This window comes from Balaenoptera musculus, chromosome X (assembly GCF_009873245.2).
Source record: "Balaenoptera musculus isolate JJ_BM4_2016_0621 chromosome X, mBalMus1.pri.v3, whole genome shotgun sequence".
Lineage (NCBI taxonomy): Eukaryota > Metazoa > Chordata > Mammalia > Artiodactyla > Balaenopteridae > Balaenoptera > Balaenoptera musculus.
Window position 1 is genome coordinate 1,765,799 of NC_045806.1, and position 15,890 is coordinate 1,781,688.

At 47.8% G+C, this 15,890-nt stretch overlaps 1 protein-coding gene and 2 long non-coding RNA genes across 3 annotated transcripts in view; 2 read left to right on the plus strand and 1 right to left on the minus strand.

The window, feature by feature from the left end:
* LOC118888413 lies at positions 1-14,147 on the plus strand. The gene is made up of 3 exons (XR_005018287.1): positions 1-1,283; positions 12,272-12,392; positions 14,117-14,147. It is a non-coding gene; the product is annotated as an uncharacterized LOC118888413 (long non-coding RNA).
* Positions 2,135-5,423, plus strand: LOC118888412. Its single transcript, XR_005018286.1, has 3 exons — positions 2,135-2,527; positions 2,672-2,795; positions 4,863-5,423. It is a non-coding gene; the product is annotated as an uncharacterized LOC118888412 (long non-coding RNA).
* The window catches only part of ARSL (arylsulfatase L), a 27,322-nt gene continuing 17,597 nt past the window's right edge, over positions 6,166-15,890 (minus strand). Inside the window, exons 8-11 of the mRNA XM_036839358.1 lie at positions 15,311-15,445; positions 14,774-14,936; positions 12,419-12,540; positions 6,166-7,546 (exon numbers count right to left, since the gene is read on the minus strand). Coding sequence (XP_036695253.1) covers positions 7,191-7,546; positions 12,419-12,540; positions 14,774-14,936; positions 15,311-15,445 — 776 coding nt within the window. The 3' untranslated portion in view covers positions 6,166-7,190. The remainder of the gene's footprint in view (positions 7,547-12,418; positions 12,541-14,773; positions 14,937-15,310; positions 15,446-15,890) is intronic.

Genomic DNA, 15,890 nt, shown 5'->3' on the forward strand with positions numbered 1-15,890 from the left:
GCGGTTTTTGATTGTAGTTTGGATGGTTCCTCACTGTTCCGCGTCACTCCCATTGTATGTACTTTGAACCATGTGGAACATCTCACACCACAAGTTTTGAAGTGGTTCCCTGTACTCGTTTTCCGATTGCTGCTGTAACCAGTGATCATAAATGTGGTGCCATAAAACAACAGATTTAGTTTCTCGTACTTCTAAAGATCAGAAGTCCCACATAAAGGTGTCGGCAGGGCTGAATTCCCTTTAGAGGACTCCTGCAGGGCTGTATTCATTTCAGAGGGTTAGAGGTAGGGTGAGGGATATAAATTTGGTGCCATAAAACAATATGGACTTACCTTCAGAAGCCTCACCTCAAGGTGCTGGCAGGGCCGAATTCCCTTTAGAGGACGCCTGCCTTCCTTGGCTTTTCCTTCGTCTTCTAAGTAAACTGCACCCACCTCTTACCTCCTTCTCTGACTCTGACCTTCCTTCTTCCTTCTTACAAGGATCTTTGTGATGACCGTGGGCCCACCTGGATAATCCAGGATCATCGTCACCCCGTCTCAAGATCCTTGCCTTCATCACATCCTCAAGATCCCCTTTGCCAGATAAAACAACATTCATGGATTCTGGGGCATTAGGACCTTCAGGGGCCACTATTCAGCACCCCCAGTCACCCAGAACCCATCGGAAATCACAACTTCCCATCAAGATTGACTCAAAGGAAGGTTTATACCTTCCTTTATACCTGACTGTATAGGAAGGTTTATACCTGACTGTATAGGAAGGTTCATAGCAGCGTTATTGCTCAGAGTTAAAAAGTGGAAAGAATCCAAATTATCCATCAGCACAGGAATGGATTCCTCAGTGTGTCGTTCCCATAGCAACCAAGATCCCCAATGCCAAGATCGTCTGCCATTGTCAGTAGAATATTCGGTTTAAACGCATTCGCTGCTTTTAATTCTCAAGTCCTCAGAAGCAAACACACAGTGAGTAAAACCGCCAAAGAATCCCTGGACAGAAAAAAACCCAAAAAACAAAAAACGCAGAAATAAACATCTCTCCCTTGGAATGAAAAGTCGGCCTTTCAAACCAGGTTGCTGGGAAGGTGTGTGTATTTTCCCACTGTATTAGGATTTAACAAAGGACGGCGTCCAGCTTTTGAATCCTTTGGCCCCAAAGACTTGCCTAATCCCGGGCGCCGCAGGAAAGTGGAACGCGCTGGCTTTTGGTTTAGAAAGTCGTGGTCGGCTCAGATGCGGCTTCTCTACCTGAACGCATGCAGGCCTCCACCTTCCCGCCGCTGGGTAAGTAAGTTCTCCCTGCAGGGCAGGCGCGCCTCCCCGCGTCTCTGCTGCGCTCCGGGGACGGGGATCTGAGCTGCGGGGGGGGACGGGGATCTGAGCTGGGGGGGGGACGGGGATCTGAGCCGGGGGGGGTACGGCTCGCGGCCGGACAGCTGGAGGGGGCAGGGGGAGGCCCAGGGGCGGACAGCGCGTATCCTGGAGGTTTTGGGGAACACGGCCACGCTTCCGGGGGAGGCGGGGGGGTGTGTGTCCCAGTGCAGGACGGGGTGCAACTTCGTTATGGGGTGGAGGGGACACGCCGGCGCTCGGGATGGAGGTACGGGGGGGGGGGGCGCGTGGCGAGAGAATACAGGAAGGAGGATGTGGTCGCGCTGGGGGGCTGCCTGGAGGAGGGAGCCTAGGGTGTGGCGCCCTAGCGAGTGCGGGAGGGTACGCGGCCGCGCCCGGGGGTCGGTGACCTGGGTGTTGGACCGGAAGTGTATGGAGAGGGGGGGGGAGGGGGGCGGGGACCTGGGGGTTGGACCGGAAGTGTAAGGGGAGCGGGGGGGGGGGGGGGGCGGGGACCTGGGGGTTGGACCGGAAGTGTAAGGAGAGCGGGGGAGGGGAGGGGACCTGGGGTTAGACCGGAAGTGTATGGAGAGCAGGGGAGGGAGGAGGGGAGGGGGCGGGGACCTGGGGGTTGGACCGGAAGTGTATGGAGAGAGGGGGGAGGGGGGAGGGGGGAGAGAGGGGGAGGGGAGTGGGGGGGAGGGGAGGGGCGGGGCCGCTCTCTGCCGGGGTGCGGCTCGCCAGGTCCCCTTGCTCTTCGCGACCCTCCCTCTTTTGTTCCTTTCCCTTCCGGTGTCCTCGCCACCCCCAGCCCCCCGTTTCGTGGGGCGAGCACTGCCCGTCCGCCGCCCAGCGCTTCCGTCCCGCGGGTGTCCAGGCCAGAGAGCCGGCCTCCAGCTGCTTTTTGGTGACTCCGAGGCGCGCATGCTCAGCCGGGCCTTCCTGGGCCCCCGCCCCCCCCTTCCCGACTCTCTTCTTCCCGGTTCCGTGCCCCCAGCCCCGGGATCGAGTAGGCACCGGGGCGCAGGGACCCGCGCACCTGGCGGCGCCGTGGGTCCCATGGCCGAGCTCGGCCCGGAGCGCAGGACTTGGCCGCGAGCGCTCCGTGTCCCGGGCCCGCCCACGTGATCCGGGGTGTGGCGTCCCCTCCCTCCCTAATCCGCTGAAAGTCCTGGCGCCTCCGGGGAACTGATCTGGTAAACAGGTTTTCCTGGGTGGCTTTCTCGGGGCGGGCACTCCCGGGAGACTGGGGCCAGGAGGGAGCTGATTAATCCTGGCCGGGTCTGGGCACGGTGAGCGCCACCTGTGAACACCCCTCCCCCCCGGTCTTCCTCCTGCAGGCTGGCCACCAGGATGTGAATCCAGACTCACGAGGGTCCAGGATGCCAGACTTCTACTCTATGGCCAAGGGGAGAGGCATTTAAATGTGTTGGCCTCGTTGGACCCTCAGCCGACTTTCTGTGTGTGCGTCTGTTTGCGGGCCGGTGGGAGTTTGCCTGGTGGTCAATTCCAGATCCCCCTCCCCATGAGCTGCCCGCCAGTTCTTTTCTTTTTACCTTTCCAACTCATTTCTGCATGTTTACCAGATGGTGATTGGAAATCCGTGTTAACCAAAAGCCTGGGGCGTAACGGGCTGTTGGAATTTCCAGAAATGGGGCTGGAGATTCTGTTTGGAGCAGAGACCTTTGCCTTTTCATGGGTAGATTTAGTTGGCTTGTTTTTGACGGGGTGATGGCTTTAGCTGGATTCATTCTTGGGCGTTGTTTATTGCTTCACTCTTTGTCCTGGGTGATTGATGATTCTACAGGCGCTTTTATCAGTGGAGGACTTCTGGGGAAATACCACACAGATTGAGGCTTGGAGGGAGGGGCAGGAAGCCAGGAGCCCAGGAGTAGCTTTGCATGGAGTTTGGCAAGGGTGGAGACCAGATCTGATCCGTTGAAGAAATTCTACATTGGAGGCAGTCAAGATTCCCCAAAAATGTGCAGAACAGGAGCCCTGGGGACACTTGGGCCAAGTACCCAAACAAAATACAGGCTGTCCTGAGGGTTTTGGAATGGCAAAGAGGGATGGGGGCCAGGGAGCTGCTGCCCCGAGAAGTAGTATTTGGGGGAGGTTGCATAAGCAGGTAAGAAGGAACCAGGCATGGCTTTGTTGACATAAGAGAAGCCATTTTTGGCCTGAGCCATTTTGGGATCTAAGCCTGGCCACCATGCTTGCCCTTGAACGGGTCTTGGTAATGAATGATTTTTTTTTAAATTAATTTTTATTGGAGTATAGCTGCTTTACAGTGTTGTGTTAGTTTCTGCTGTACAGCAAAGTGAGTCAGTTTTTTTTTTTTAATTATTTGCTTTATTTATTTATTTTTTTAAATTTTATTTATTTATTTATTTATGGCTGTGTTGGATCTTCGTTTCTGTGCAAGGGCTTTCTCTAGTTGTGGCAAGCGGGGGCCACTCTTCATCGCGGTGCGCGGGCCTCTCACTATCGCAGCCTCTCCGGTTGTAGAGCACAGGCTCCAGACCCGCAGGCTCAGCAATTGTGGCTCACGGGCCCAGTCGCTCCGTGGCATGTGGGATCCTCCCAGACCAGGGCTCGAACCCGTGTCCCCTGCATTGGCAGGCAGATTCTCAACCACTGTGCCACCAGGGAAGTCCCAAATCAGTTTTACGTATACATATATCCACTCTTTTCTGGATTTCCTTCCCATTTAGGTCACCAGAGAGCACTGAGTTCCCTGTGCTCTACAGTAGGTTCTCGTTAGTTATGTATTTTATACATAGTATCAATAGTGTATATATGTCCATCCCAATCTCCCAATTCATCCCACACCCCCCTTTCCCCCGTGGTGTCCATGTTTGTTCTCTACATCTGTGTCTCTCTTTCTGCTTTGTAAATAAGTTCATCTGTATCTTTTCTTCTAGATTCCACATTTGTTTTTCTCTTTCGGACTTGCTTCACTTTGTATTACAGTCTCTAGGTCCATCCATGTCTCTGCAAATAGCACAATTTCGTTCTTTTTTATGGCTGAGTAATACTCCATTGTATATATGTACCACATCTTCTTTGTCCGTTCTTCTGTTGATAGACATTTAGGTTGCTTCCATGTCCTGGCTATTGTAAATGGTGCTGCTATGAACATTGGCGGGGTACATGTCTCTTTTTGAATTATGGTTTTCTCTGGCTATATGCCCAGGAGTGGGATCGCTGGATCATATGGTAGCTCTATTTTTAGTTTCTCGAGGAACCTCCATCCTGTTCTCCATAGTAACTGCACCAGCTTAACATTCCCGCCAACAGTGTAGGAGGGTTCCCTTTTCTCCACACCTTCTCCAGCATTTATTGTTTGTAGATTTTTTGCTGATGCCCATTCTGACCGTGAGGTTATAACCTCATTGTAGTTTTGATTTGCATTTCTCTAATGGTCATTAATGATCTTAAGGGAACCAAGGAGCAAACTGTTATCAGGCAAGAGAAGGAACAATAGCAAAGATAACAAACCAGTGGTAAAGTCTCCCAGTTCTGTTTCAGTGGTGAAGATTAGTCTGAAGCCTCAACTACCAGATCCACTGGGACCTAAAGGAGGAGGATGATATAGACCTTTTCTGACCCTGTGACTTCAATCAAGCCCCCTCATGAATATGCATGTACCCTGAGATTAAAGCTTCCCCGGGAAACACTGCTTTGGGAAAGGTCCCCTGTGTTCTCCCTACTTGCTGCAAATGATAAATTGTTCTCCTGATTTTGGCTTGGTTGTGTCTTTTGGCTGCACACCCATCAAGAGGCGACCCCAGTTTTCAGGTAACACTCCTGGGGTCTGGCCTTGATCTTATGGGTCTGAATTCACTTTAAGGAATGCAAAGACTCTAGTGGCTTCAAAGTATCAGGGACAAGGGTGTGGATGGGTCTGGGAGGGAGGTGACAGAGCACAGCTCCTATTAAGTGGCCCAGAGGTGGCTCAGTGGGCCAGGGATGCAGGCACAGCTGGCCAAAAGCTCTGGCTCAGTGTTGGCTAAACACGCCAAGGAGAGAGGCCTCAGGAGGAACCACTGCCCACACCTGGATCTTGTGCTTCCAGCCTCCAGGACGAGGATAAATATCTGATGTTTAAGCCCTCCCGTTTGTGGAACTTCGTTATGGCAGCCCTAGCTGGTATGAGGTGTGTGTGTGTGTGTGTGTGTGCATGGACAGAGAAGAGATTGGGTAGGGGGTGCCTGGAATAAAATTCCCACCTCATTCTCCTCCCTCCTGCTGCTGTCTCGTCCTGGGCTGGTCCAGTGCAAAGCCAGCGGGCAAGGGAGCCCAATCTCATAGTGATCTCTCAAAATAGAGAGGGTAGGACATTGCATACCCAGCACGCCTCCCAAATTCTGGGTTCCCCCGGGTCACTGGGGCATTTGTTCACCAAGGATCATTGCTTGAAAATAGTCCCAGTTTGAAACACGGTACGACCTTGTCCATGTTGAAAATGATACACCTACATTCTGTGCATTGGTCCCAGCCACATCTTAACCAGGGACAGTTATTACCTTTGGTCCCCACCTGACAATTATCTGGAAATCTGTGTGACATAGAAACATCTTCTGTTGGGATATGAGCTCTTTCTGGGGACAGGGCAGCCTCCCCCAGGTGGCAAGAAGAACTCCACTCTTGACCTGCCTGTAGTGTGGTCTCGGCAGCCCCTAAATGGTGCATTTTATTTCCTGGCGATTCTATGTTACTACTTCTTCCCGTCCCTTTTGTAACCGAGCAGGACCCCATGGGGCCTTTCCAGGACAGATCACTGCCCCTCCCCCCATGGCCTCCACCTTCCTCTTGGCTGGAGGAAAAAGTTTAGCCAAAGAAAAAATTTAATCAGGGAAATGAGAAAATACAGAAACACAGGAAAATAGTTAAACAAGAGAAAATAATAATAGTTGAGCCATTAAACACAGTCAACGACCTTTAGTTCCTCCTCAAGGGCTGTAGATCGTATTCTGAGCCATATCCTTTGAGCTGTTTTGCAGACCCTGAAATCCCCACCAGGTGGAAGAAGTTAACTGCATGCTGCCCACCAGCATGTAGACCCCAAATCGGCTGGAATCAGATGGTTGAGGATGTGGGCTCCCTATTACCTCACCAGCAGCCAATCAGAAGAACGCCCACGAGCTGATCATACACCCACAATCCCTCTCCCCAGCACGTAACACTTTTCTTCTTTCCCCTGTATAATCTCCGAGCAAAACTTGGGGGGTTGGGAGTTGGTTCTTTGGGACATGAATCCACCTTCTCCCCAGGATTGATGGCTTCCTCAATAAATCTATCTTTCTTTTCACCCAACACTTGTCTCTCAGTATTGATTCTTTTTTTTTAAATTTAATTTTTTAAATTGGAGTATAGTTAATTTACAATGTTGTGTTAGTTTCAGGTGTACAGCAAAGTGAGTCAGTTATACATATACATATATCCACCCTTTTTAAGATTCTTTTCCCATATAGGTTATTACAGAGTATTGAGTAGAGTTCCCTGTGCTGTACAGCAGGTCTTTATTAGTTATCTATTTTATATATAGTGGTGTGTATATGTCGATCCCAATCTCCCAATTTATCTCTCCACCCCCCTTCCCCCCTGGTAACCATAAGATTGTTTTCTGTGTCTGTGACTCTATTTCTGTTTCGTACATAAGTTCATTCGTACCAATTTAGTACTGTATTCCTGAGCGGCGAGAAGCTGAACCTGAGTTCGGTAACACTTTCTCCTTAGAGCTGGTGAAACGATTCAGCCCCACACAAGCAGACAGCTTGACTTCAGGCCATTTTATTTTGACCCCAACGACGATCTCCAGGGAGCAGGGACCTAGTTTTCCCGGGCGGGCGGCTATTATGGGTCAGTTTCCCGATCGCACCAGCAGAGGGGGAACCGACCACAGCAGGGCTGGAGCCACGGCTTCCAGATGTTGTTCGGCATGTCCAGCTGCAGTGGAACCGGGCTGAGCGTCCGGCGATGGTCCTCCACGGCCTTTGTGATCCTCTCCACCACCTGATGGAATGAGGACTCCGTCTCTGGCGTGAGGGCGTGAGCCTCGGAAGGGTCTCTCGAGAGGTCAAACAGCAACGGTGGGTCATGATGGGCTACTTTGTCCCCAGAGCATGGGCAGACCCCTCTCCCGTAGCAGGCACTGGCTCCGTCTGGGTGGAACATCGGGGTCACGTAGTGGACTTTCCACACTGCCCCTCCTGGAGGAAGGACAAGAATTGGGGAGGGTTGGCATGGAGAGACAGGACACATTGCTGGAGAGCTGGGTGATTCCCAAGTGCCAGGGGCTGGAAGCAGCCCAAGTGTCCCTCAAGTGATGGATGGACACACAGCATGGGGTCCGTCCACACAGTGGAATATTATGCAGCCATGAAAAGGAGTGAAGCTCTGACACAGGCTACCACGTGGATGGACCTTCAACACACGATGCTCAGTGAGAGAAGCCAGACACAGAAGGACACACAGTGTGTGATTCCGTTTATGGGAAACGTCCAGGACAGGCAAATCCACAGACACAGAAAGTGGGTTCATGGTTACCAGGGGCTAGGGGAGGGGGATGGGGAGTGATTATTTAATGGGTTTGGAGTTTCATTTTGGAGGTGATGAAAATGTTATAGAGCTAGATGACGGTGAGGTTTGCACCCACTGTGAATGTGCTAAATGTCACTCAAGTTTTACATTCGAAAAGGGTGAATTTTATGGTTATGTGAATGTTATGGACTGAATGTTTGTGTGTCCTCCCCCTCTTCAACCCCAGATTCATTGTGGAAGCCTTGAGCTCCAACGTGATGGGATTAAGAGATAGAGCCTTGGGAGGTGATTAGGGTTAGACGAGGTCGTGAAGGTGGGGCCCCCAGGATGGGATTCGTGTCCTTATAAGAAGAGGAAGAGGCCAGAGCTCTCTCTCCCCAACATGAGGACACAGGGAGAGGGTGGCCGAATCTGACCCAGAAGAGAGTCCTCCCTAGAACCACACCGTGCTGGCACCTTGATCTCATACTTCCAGCCTCTAGAACTGTGAGAAATAAGTGTGCGTTATTTTAAGCTCCCTGGTCTGTGGTATTTTGTTCTGGCAGCCCGAGCTAAGATGGTGAATGACAGCGCCACAGAGCTGTTTACAAAAAAGAATGAATTACTTGTCTGGTCAGTGGTTTCCTAAGTGAATTCTCTGAGGTTTAAGAGGGCAGTAGCTGTTCTCAGTGATGTTTTTCCCGAGCTTCTCTCTAGCTGTGAAGGTTCCACCAAGAAAAGGAGAGAAGGATGCAAGGAGGGAAGGAGGGAAGGAAGGAGGGGAGGAAGGAAGGAGGGAAGGGAAGGAAGGAGGGGAGGAAGGCAGGAAGGAAGGAAGGAAGGCAGGAAGGAAGGAAGGAAGGAAGGCAGGAGGGAAGGAAGGAAGGAAGGAGGGAGGAAGGAAGGAAGGAAGGAAGGAAGGAAGGAAGGAAGAAGGGAAGGAAGGAAGGAAAGGAAGGAAGGAAGGAAAGGAAGGAAGGAGGGAGGGAGGGACGGAAGAAAGGAAGGAGGGAAGGAAGGAAGGAAGGAAGGAAGGCAGGAAGGAAGGAAAGAAGGAAGGGAGGAAAGGAAGGAAGGAAGGGAAGGAGGGAGGGAAGGAAGGGAGGGAGAGAGCAGCACGCATCTGTAACAGACATCCTCCAGCGTCTGAGAAGACTTACTAACTAGAGGTCAGCTGGCAGCAGACCTAGCTCAGCCTCAGGAAGCGATTTTGACCAAATGGAAGGAGAGGCTGAGGCTGTCCTCACACCAGCATTGCCCCCCGGCCGCGGGTCAGACCCAGAACCTCACAGCCTGAGCCCTGCGGCTTCCTGCTGCTTGGGGAAGGAGGCCCCCCACTCTCCCTCTGGCATCCCCGGCATCCTCGCAGGGCAGCAAGTCTGGGGAAGCCACACGTGCAACCAGAGGGCAGTGAGCGGGACTCTGGTGGCCGTGCCTCTTCCAGGACCAGGCGGGAGGGTTCCCTTGGATCCTGGAGCAGGACCAGGGACCAGGGAGGGAGGCAGGGCAGGGCTGGGACTGCTCCTGGGACCTGGGCAGGAGAGGAGGATGAGGCCAGGGATCCCCATGCAGCCAGCAAGTGTGGGCAACCAAGACCTGTGCTCAGACGGGCATCCCGTTCCCTTTGTCCCAACAGCCACCAGATTTCCCTGCCCGAGCCCTGGTTCCCAGGCTGGCACCACTGTGGTTTGGTGTTTTTATGGGACCACGATTAAAATCTCTGGTTTCTGTTCCCTTCTAAGCATTTATGGTGACCTGTTGTCTTTTTTTTTTTTTAATTAATTCATTTATTTATTTGGCTGCGCTGGGTCTTAGCTGTGGCATGTGGGATCTAGTTCCCTGACCAGGGATGGAACTCCGGGCCCCCTGCATTGGGAGCGTGGAGCCTTAACCAGAGGACCCCCAGGGAAGCCCTGCGACCTGTTGTCTTAACAAGTGTCAGTTCTGTCACCTGTGAACTGGGGACAGGAATTGTCATCTGCTGGGGTTTTCAGGGTAAAATGAGTTCACTGGCGTCGGGCGGACACTCATTCAATGTCCGTGATTGTTTTCATTGTTCAGCAAATGAGTGCAGAGAGAAGACACACAGAGTCCTAGGGAGGGGCTCAGGCCAGAGAGTGGTGAATAAACACCAGAAATGAGAAATTGCCAAGAGTGCCGAATGCCTGGAAGAAAATACAAGCGGTCCAGGTGATGGAAGTTGGACGCGGAGGTTTGTGTGTGCGCAAGGTGCAGGGTGGGGTAATAGTGGAGGCGGGACGTGAAGGTCAAGAACGGAGGATGGTCAGCCTTCTGAGCATGTTCTTGATGGCAGGGATGGGTCGTGCAAAGGCCCTGAGGCAGTAACGGCAGGTTCTAGAATCACAGGGCATGGTTCTGCTGGAGCTTGGTGACTGGGGGCTCCTAGGGTCAGAGCTCTTGTTCCAGGAGAAGGGGAGGGGCTGGCTCATGTCACAGGGAGGAATCGGTATGGTGGGTGGTCCTGGAAGGGTTTTCATGGAGGGCTAAGTGGACAATGGGAGTGGGATGAAGAGTGGACCTGGGGAGGCCGGTGAGGGGGCCGTCGAAGAAACACGGCAAGTAGGAACAGGGGACTTCCCTGGCGGTCCAGTGGTTAGGGCTCCACGCTCCCAATTCAGGGGGCGCGGGTTCGATCCCTGGTTGGGGAACTAAGATCCCACATGGCACGTGGCACGGCCGAAAAACAAAAAGTTTAAAAAAAAAAAGAAAGTAGGAACACACTCTCTATCTACCTTGAAAAAAAATTGAGATATTTGCCCAATAACTGAGAGAAGAGAGGTTCAGTAATGGGGCAGCCACTGGGTAAAGGAAAAGAGGATGGACGTTGATCCCAGGTATCGGTGCCACTCACTGCAGTGCTTGAAGGTTGCGCTGTGGAACTGAAGGAAAGTTTAAAAAACGCTTAAAAAGGGAAATCTATAATATGCGACTTGAAAAATTCAAAAGTGTAGCAATAGAAATCATCCCTAAGCATAAATGCTGGTAGACTGAACTGTGCAATTGAATGAAAGTTTGTTTAAAAATTGTAAAAGGGGAAATCTATAGTATGTAAGTTTAAAAAAGCAAAAATGTAGCAATAAAAATTATCCATAAGCATAAATAGTTGTAGATTGTGCTAGGTAATTGTATGAAAGTTTTTTTTTTTGCCACGCCCCATGGTATGCAAGATCTGAGTTCCCCAATCAGGGATTGAACCCGTCCCCTTCTGCAGTGGAAGCACGGAGTCTTAACCACTGGACTTCCAGGGAAGTCCCTGAATGAAAGTATTTTTTTTTTAATCTTAAAAGAGGAAATCTATGATATGTAATTCTTAAAAACCCAAAAATGTAGCAATAAAAATCAACCCAGATGATGATACTACTGAAAAGGATGGACAGGAAAAGGAGGGAGATTCTTTAAAAATCTATTGGTAACTTCCTCAAATAAGGGGGATTCCAAAAGGTATCCTTTTATTCTTGTTTCAGGCAACTGGACATGTCCAGAGAATGGTTTAGAGGCATAAAGAAAAAAGTGTGAGTTGAATTGCAAGAGGTCTATCAGCCTTCCCAAACCCTGGAAGAAAACCAAGTCCTTAAGGCAAATCCACAAAAAAGAGAGAAAATGTCAGGGCAAGGCAGAATAATAGAAAGGGAAACAGAAATGAAGAAAAGAGAAGAAACTCAAATAGCTGAAAGTCTGTTATCACAGACCAAGGTAGAGGCAGAACTCAAGCAGTTAGAAAATTTTAAAATACAGTTGTTTAGTAAATCCAAGAGCTGGATTTAAAAAGATTCATAGAAACAGGTTCATAGAAACAGAAAACCTCAAGCAACTCCAGTCAGACCATGATGGAGAATCTAGCTATCAATATGGAAGCAATTAAAATACAATGAAATGACTTGGTAAGGGAATAAAGTGCTTGGTAAAACGAATAGTTGTTAAATAAGAAGTGCAGAGACATAACATGCCTCAGTTTGGGAAAATTTGATATTGTAAAGATACCACTTTCCCCCCAAAATCATTTATACGTTGAAGACAATGGCCACTGATATTCCTGTGGGATTAAAAAAAAATACTTGCAAATGATTTTACAATTCTTTTGAAAGGACCGTTGGGCCAAAACAGCCCAGAAAAGTTTGAGATGCAAAAATTATTCACTAAACATGTCACTGCTTGTTTTACAAAGTTATCATTAATATAACAGATATGAGATGGTGTCATGAAATTAGGACACATGGAAAGCAAATGTAGATTAAGAGGACAGACTAGAAAGGTTAGAATCAGGTTGGAACACCTGTGTGTGTACAAGTGTGTGTGTGTGTGATGATAAAAGTTGCACCTCACCTCATGGGGCTGGGGGACAGGAAAGCCAGAGCCAGAGCCTAAACCATAGAATTCCCTTCCGATCACCACAGGATGATCGACCGCTACAGGACGTTGCCGGCGTCAGAAGAAAAATACCGCCAAGAAGGAAATAAAGGAGCTCGTGTGGAAATGCAAGCCATAAAGAAGCAGAAAATGAGAACGCCTCAAGACGTGAGTCCTTCATGCAGGCTACTCACCGTCCCGTTGGTGCCACCGGGCTGCGTGCAGGAAGCTCTCGCAGTAATGCATCAGGAACTCGTGGCCCGAGTGCTGGGCTGTCCCCAGCAGCAAGGGCAGCAGGTCCCGGCCGTCAATCACCCTACAGGCAGGAACACAGGGACTCAGGGCGGGGCTGCTGGAAGGGGGGCGTGAGCCTTAACAAGCCCAGGGCAGCCCTGGGGAAGTCAGCATACCATCCGCCTGCACACAGCGCCTTTGGCTAAAAGATCTTGGAGGGTCCAGCTTGCTCGGCTGAAGTAATGGTCCACCCAGCCTTATTCTGAAGGCACAAATAGGTGAACAAAATGGAAACACCTGCTTGGTTTTATATTGATTTGAGCTTTAAGTCGTTATAGAATATGCGGTATTCTTCAACAAGAACTGGAATCATTTCATAAATATATATAATAAAAGAAATATATATGCATATATAGTGTACATATATACATTATTATATAAAAAATATATACATTATATACACAATATATATCATTATACACAAATATACATATATACAATATATATGCAATATATAATATATACACAATATATGTATTTTATATTCAATATATACACTATATATTATATATATACTGTATATACAATATATATACATATACACATACCATATACATATACCATAGATATGATATATATACCCACCATATATACATAAAATATATGCATACCGCATAGACACACCATATATATAGCACATATATATAGACACTATGTATATACACAATATATATCATTTCCAAACACGTGTATTCATATACACATACACACATATGTTTACATATGTGTGTGTATAAATATATATAAATGTATATATAAATAAAACCAAGCAACAATATATAGCTGAATTTTATCTTCTAGCAAAACACATTTGTGATATACATGATGGACAAATTTTTATTTTTGAAACAAATGAGATATTATAAATTAATATTAAAAATCAGCAGCCAATTAGGAGAAAAGAAAATCAACCAGAGACATGATATTCAATGTAAGAAAAGAGAAAACAAGGGAATGTAAACTATAGGTCTGTAATATTCAACATCTCTGCTGATAAAGCAATGGAAATGATAACACACATATATATGTATATGTGCACACACACATACTGTATGTGTCATTTATATATATAATAAATAAATTACATGTATAAATTAAATTGATTTTAGTTCTATTATTTTAAAAATAGATACTCTCACATACGGCCAGTAGCAATTCCTAGGGAACAATTTGACAAAATGTATCAAGAGATTTAGTAAATGCCCATACACTTTGACCCAGGAATTCAACTTCCAGGGATTTTTACTAAGAAGGTAATTATGACAGGCAGTAAAATGACAAAGCCAGATTTTTTTTTCAAAAAAGAACAGGGCTAATGTCCACCTGTAAGAGGTTAGTTGAAAGAATACTGTAAAGCCATTAAAATTTTTGTCCATGCATAAAGTGTCTAAATATATATAGATATGTACATATATATCTATAGATATATACTGACATATTTTATACAAATATATAAAAAATATATATAAAATATATCTAAATATATATAGTATATAGGTATCATATAACTTAATTATGTATTCATCTCTACGTTGTCAAGTTTATGAAATAATTTTATTTTCTTTCTATTCCTCCCAAATTTTCTATAATTTTTAAAGGAAGAAAAACTGGAATCGGGCTTCCCTGGTGGTGCAGTGGTTAAGAATCTGCCTGCCAATGCAGGGGACACGGGTTCGAGCCCTGGTCCGGGAAGATCCCACATGCCGCGGAGCAACTAAGCCCACAAGCCACGAGTACTGAGCCCGCGAGCCACAACTGCTGAGCCCGCGTGCCCAGGGCCCGTGCTCCGCAACAAGAGAAGCCACCGCAATGAGAAGCCCACGCACCATAAAGAAGAGTAGCCCCCGCTCGCCACAACTAGAGAAAGCCCGCGTGCAGCAACGAAGACCCAACACAGCCAAAAAGAAATAAATAAAATAATAAATAAAAAAATAAATAAGAAAAACTGGGATCATGAAAAGTTCCTACCACGCTACATCAAAAGGAATCACTTGTGATGAATCGTTAGTAAATTCATTGATGCATTTCAGTGACAATCATCCTTAAAATCAAATGGCTCCACTTAAGACTGAGGAGAAGAGAAGGACATTTTGTGCATAAAATGAAGCAGACATTGGATCCCAGCAGAGAATGATGAGCGTTTTTCCAGATACTGATCTCACGGATGTTTTATGCCAAACAAAAGTGACAGTGATGTTTGACATACGTGTTGGCTCTACACAAAACGCAACTGCCTTCTTTGGGCTGCTCTGTACCTGTCATGGGGCACCTGGCCACCCCCCAGCTGGACCACAGTGGGGAAGACATCCATCAGGCTGGTGGGCTCGTGGATCACGCGGCCAGCGGGCAGCACCGTGGGCCACCGGAGTATCCCCGGGACCCGGATCCCACCTTCCCAGCCGCCCATGCCTTTGCCACCTGTGTTCAAACGTGAACAGGAAAGAATGTGATTGAAAACCCAAAGTGGTTGCTTACCCGGGTGGTTTACCCTTTCCATTTGTTTTAAATCTCTCTTTCTCTCCCTCCCTCTTTAATTACATGATGACATTTCATTCCTCCCTGGCAGAGCATAGATTTTGTTTTATTTATTAATCTGGGTGTTGGTTTTCCACCACACGGGGGTCAGGACATGGATATCTTTGGGGACATTATTCTGTTGACCACAACAATCATTTGGGTTCCTTTGGTTTTTGTGACTTTGCTTTGTAAACTCCCATTCCAGAGAAAGGGTTGGGAATTATTGGGAAGAGATAAAGACAGTACACATGGATCTGGGAATGTCTCACCCTTACCTTTATATATCCCATTCCAGCCACCGTATTGATTGTTTCCAAACTGAGCCTCTAAGGATCCCCCGTGATCCGACGTAAAATAAACGAGGGTACTATTGGTCAAACCTTCCGTGTCCAAAGTATCAAGGATCTGCCCTGCAAAGAATAGATGCGTTTGTGCCAGTCAAAACAGAAGAAACTCTTAAACCAAATTTTGGAACGCTTCATTAAAATGAGTCTTTAGTATTAAAGCATAATGGGAGTAAGCAGTAATGTAATTGTGTTATTCTAAGCATCCTTGATCTAAGATTGATAAATGTCTTTGTGTGTGCCCAATCCTGTTTCCAAAAAGTTTCAGGAAAGTTACAAGTGTACATGCTGCATAGGACAACGTCGTGAGCCCTTAAAAGTGAGGCAAAAGAAGATTACAGAGAAAAAAGGATAGGGAGCAGGATAGGCTAGGAAGGCCACTGATAAAGGCATTTGTACATGGATGAAGAATAGTTTTCAGTGGCAGTTCTAAGTTTCTTAGAGTCACATAAAAAATATCTGCACCCCCATGTTCATAGCAGCAGTATTTACAATAGCCAAGACATGGAAG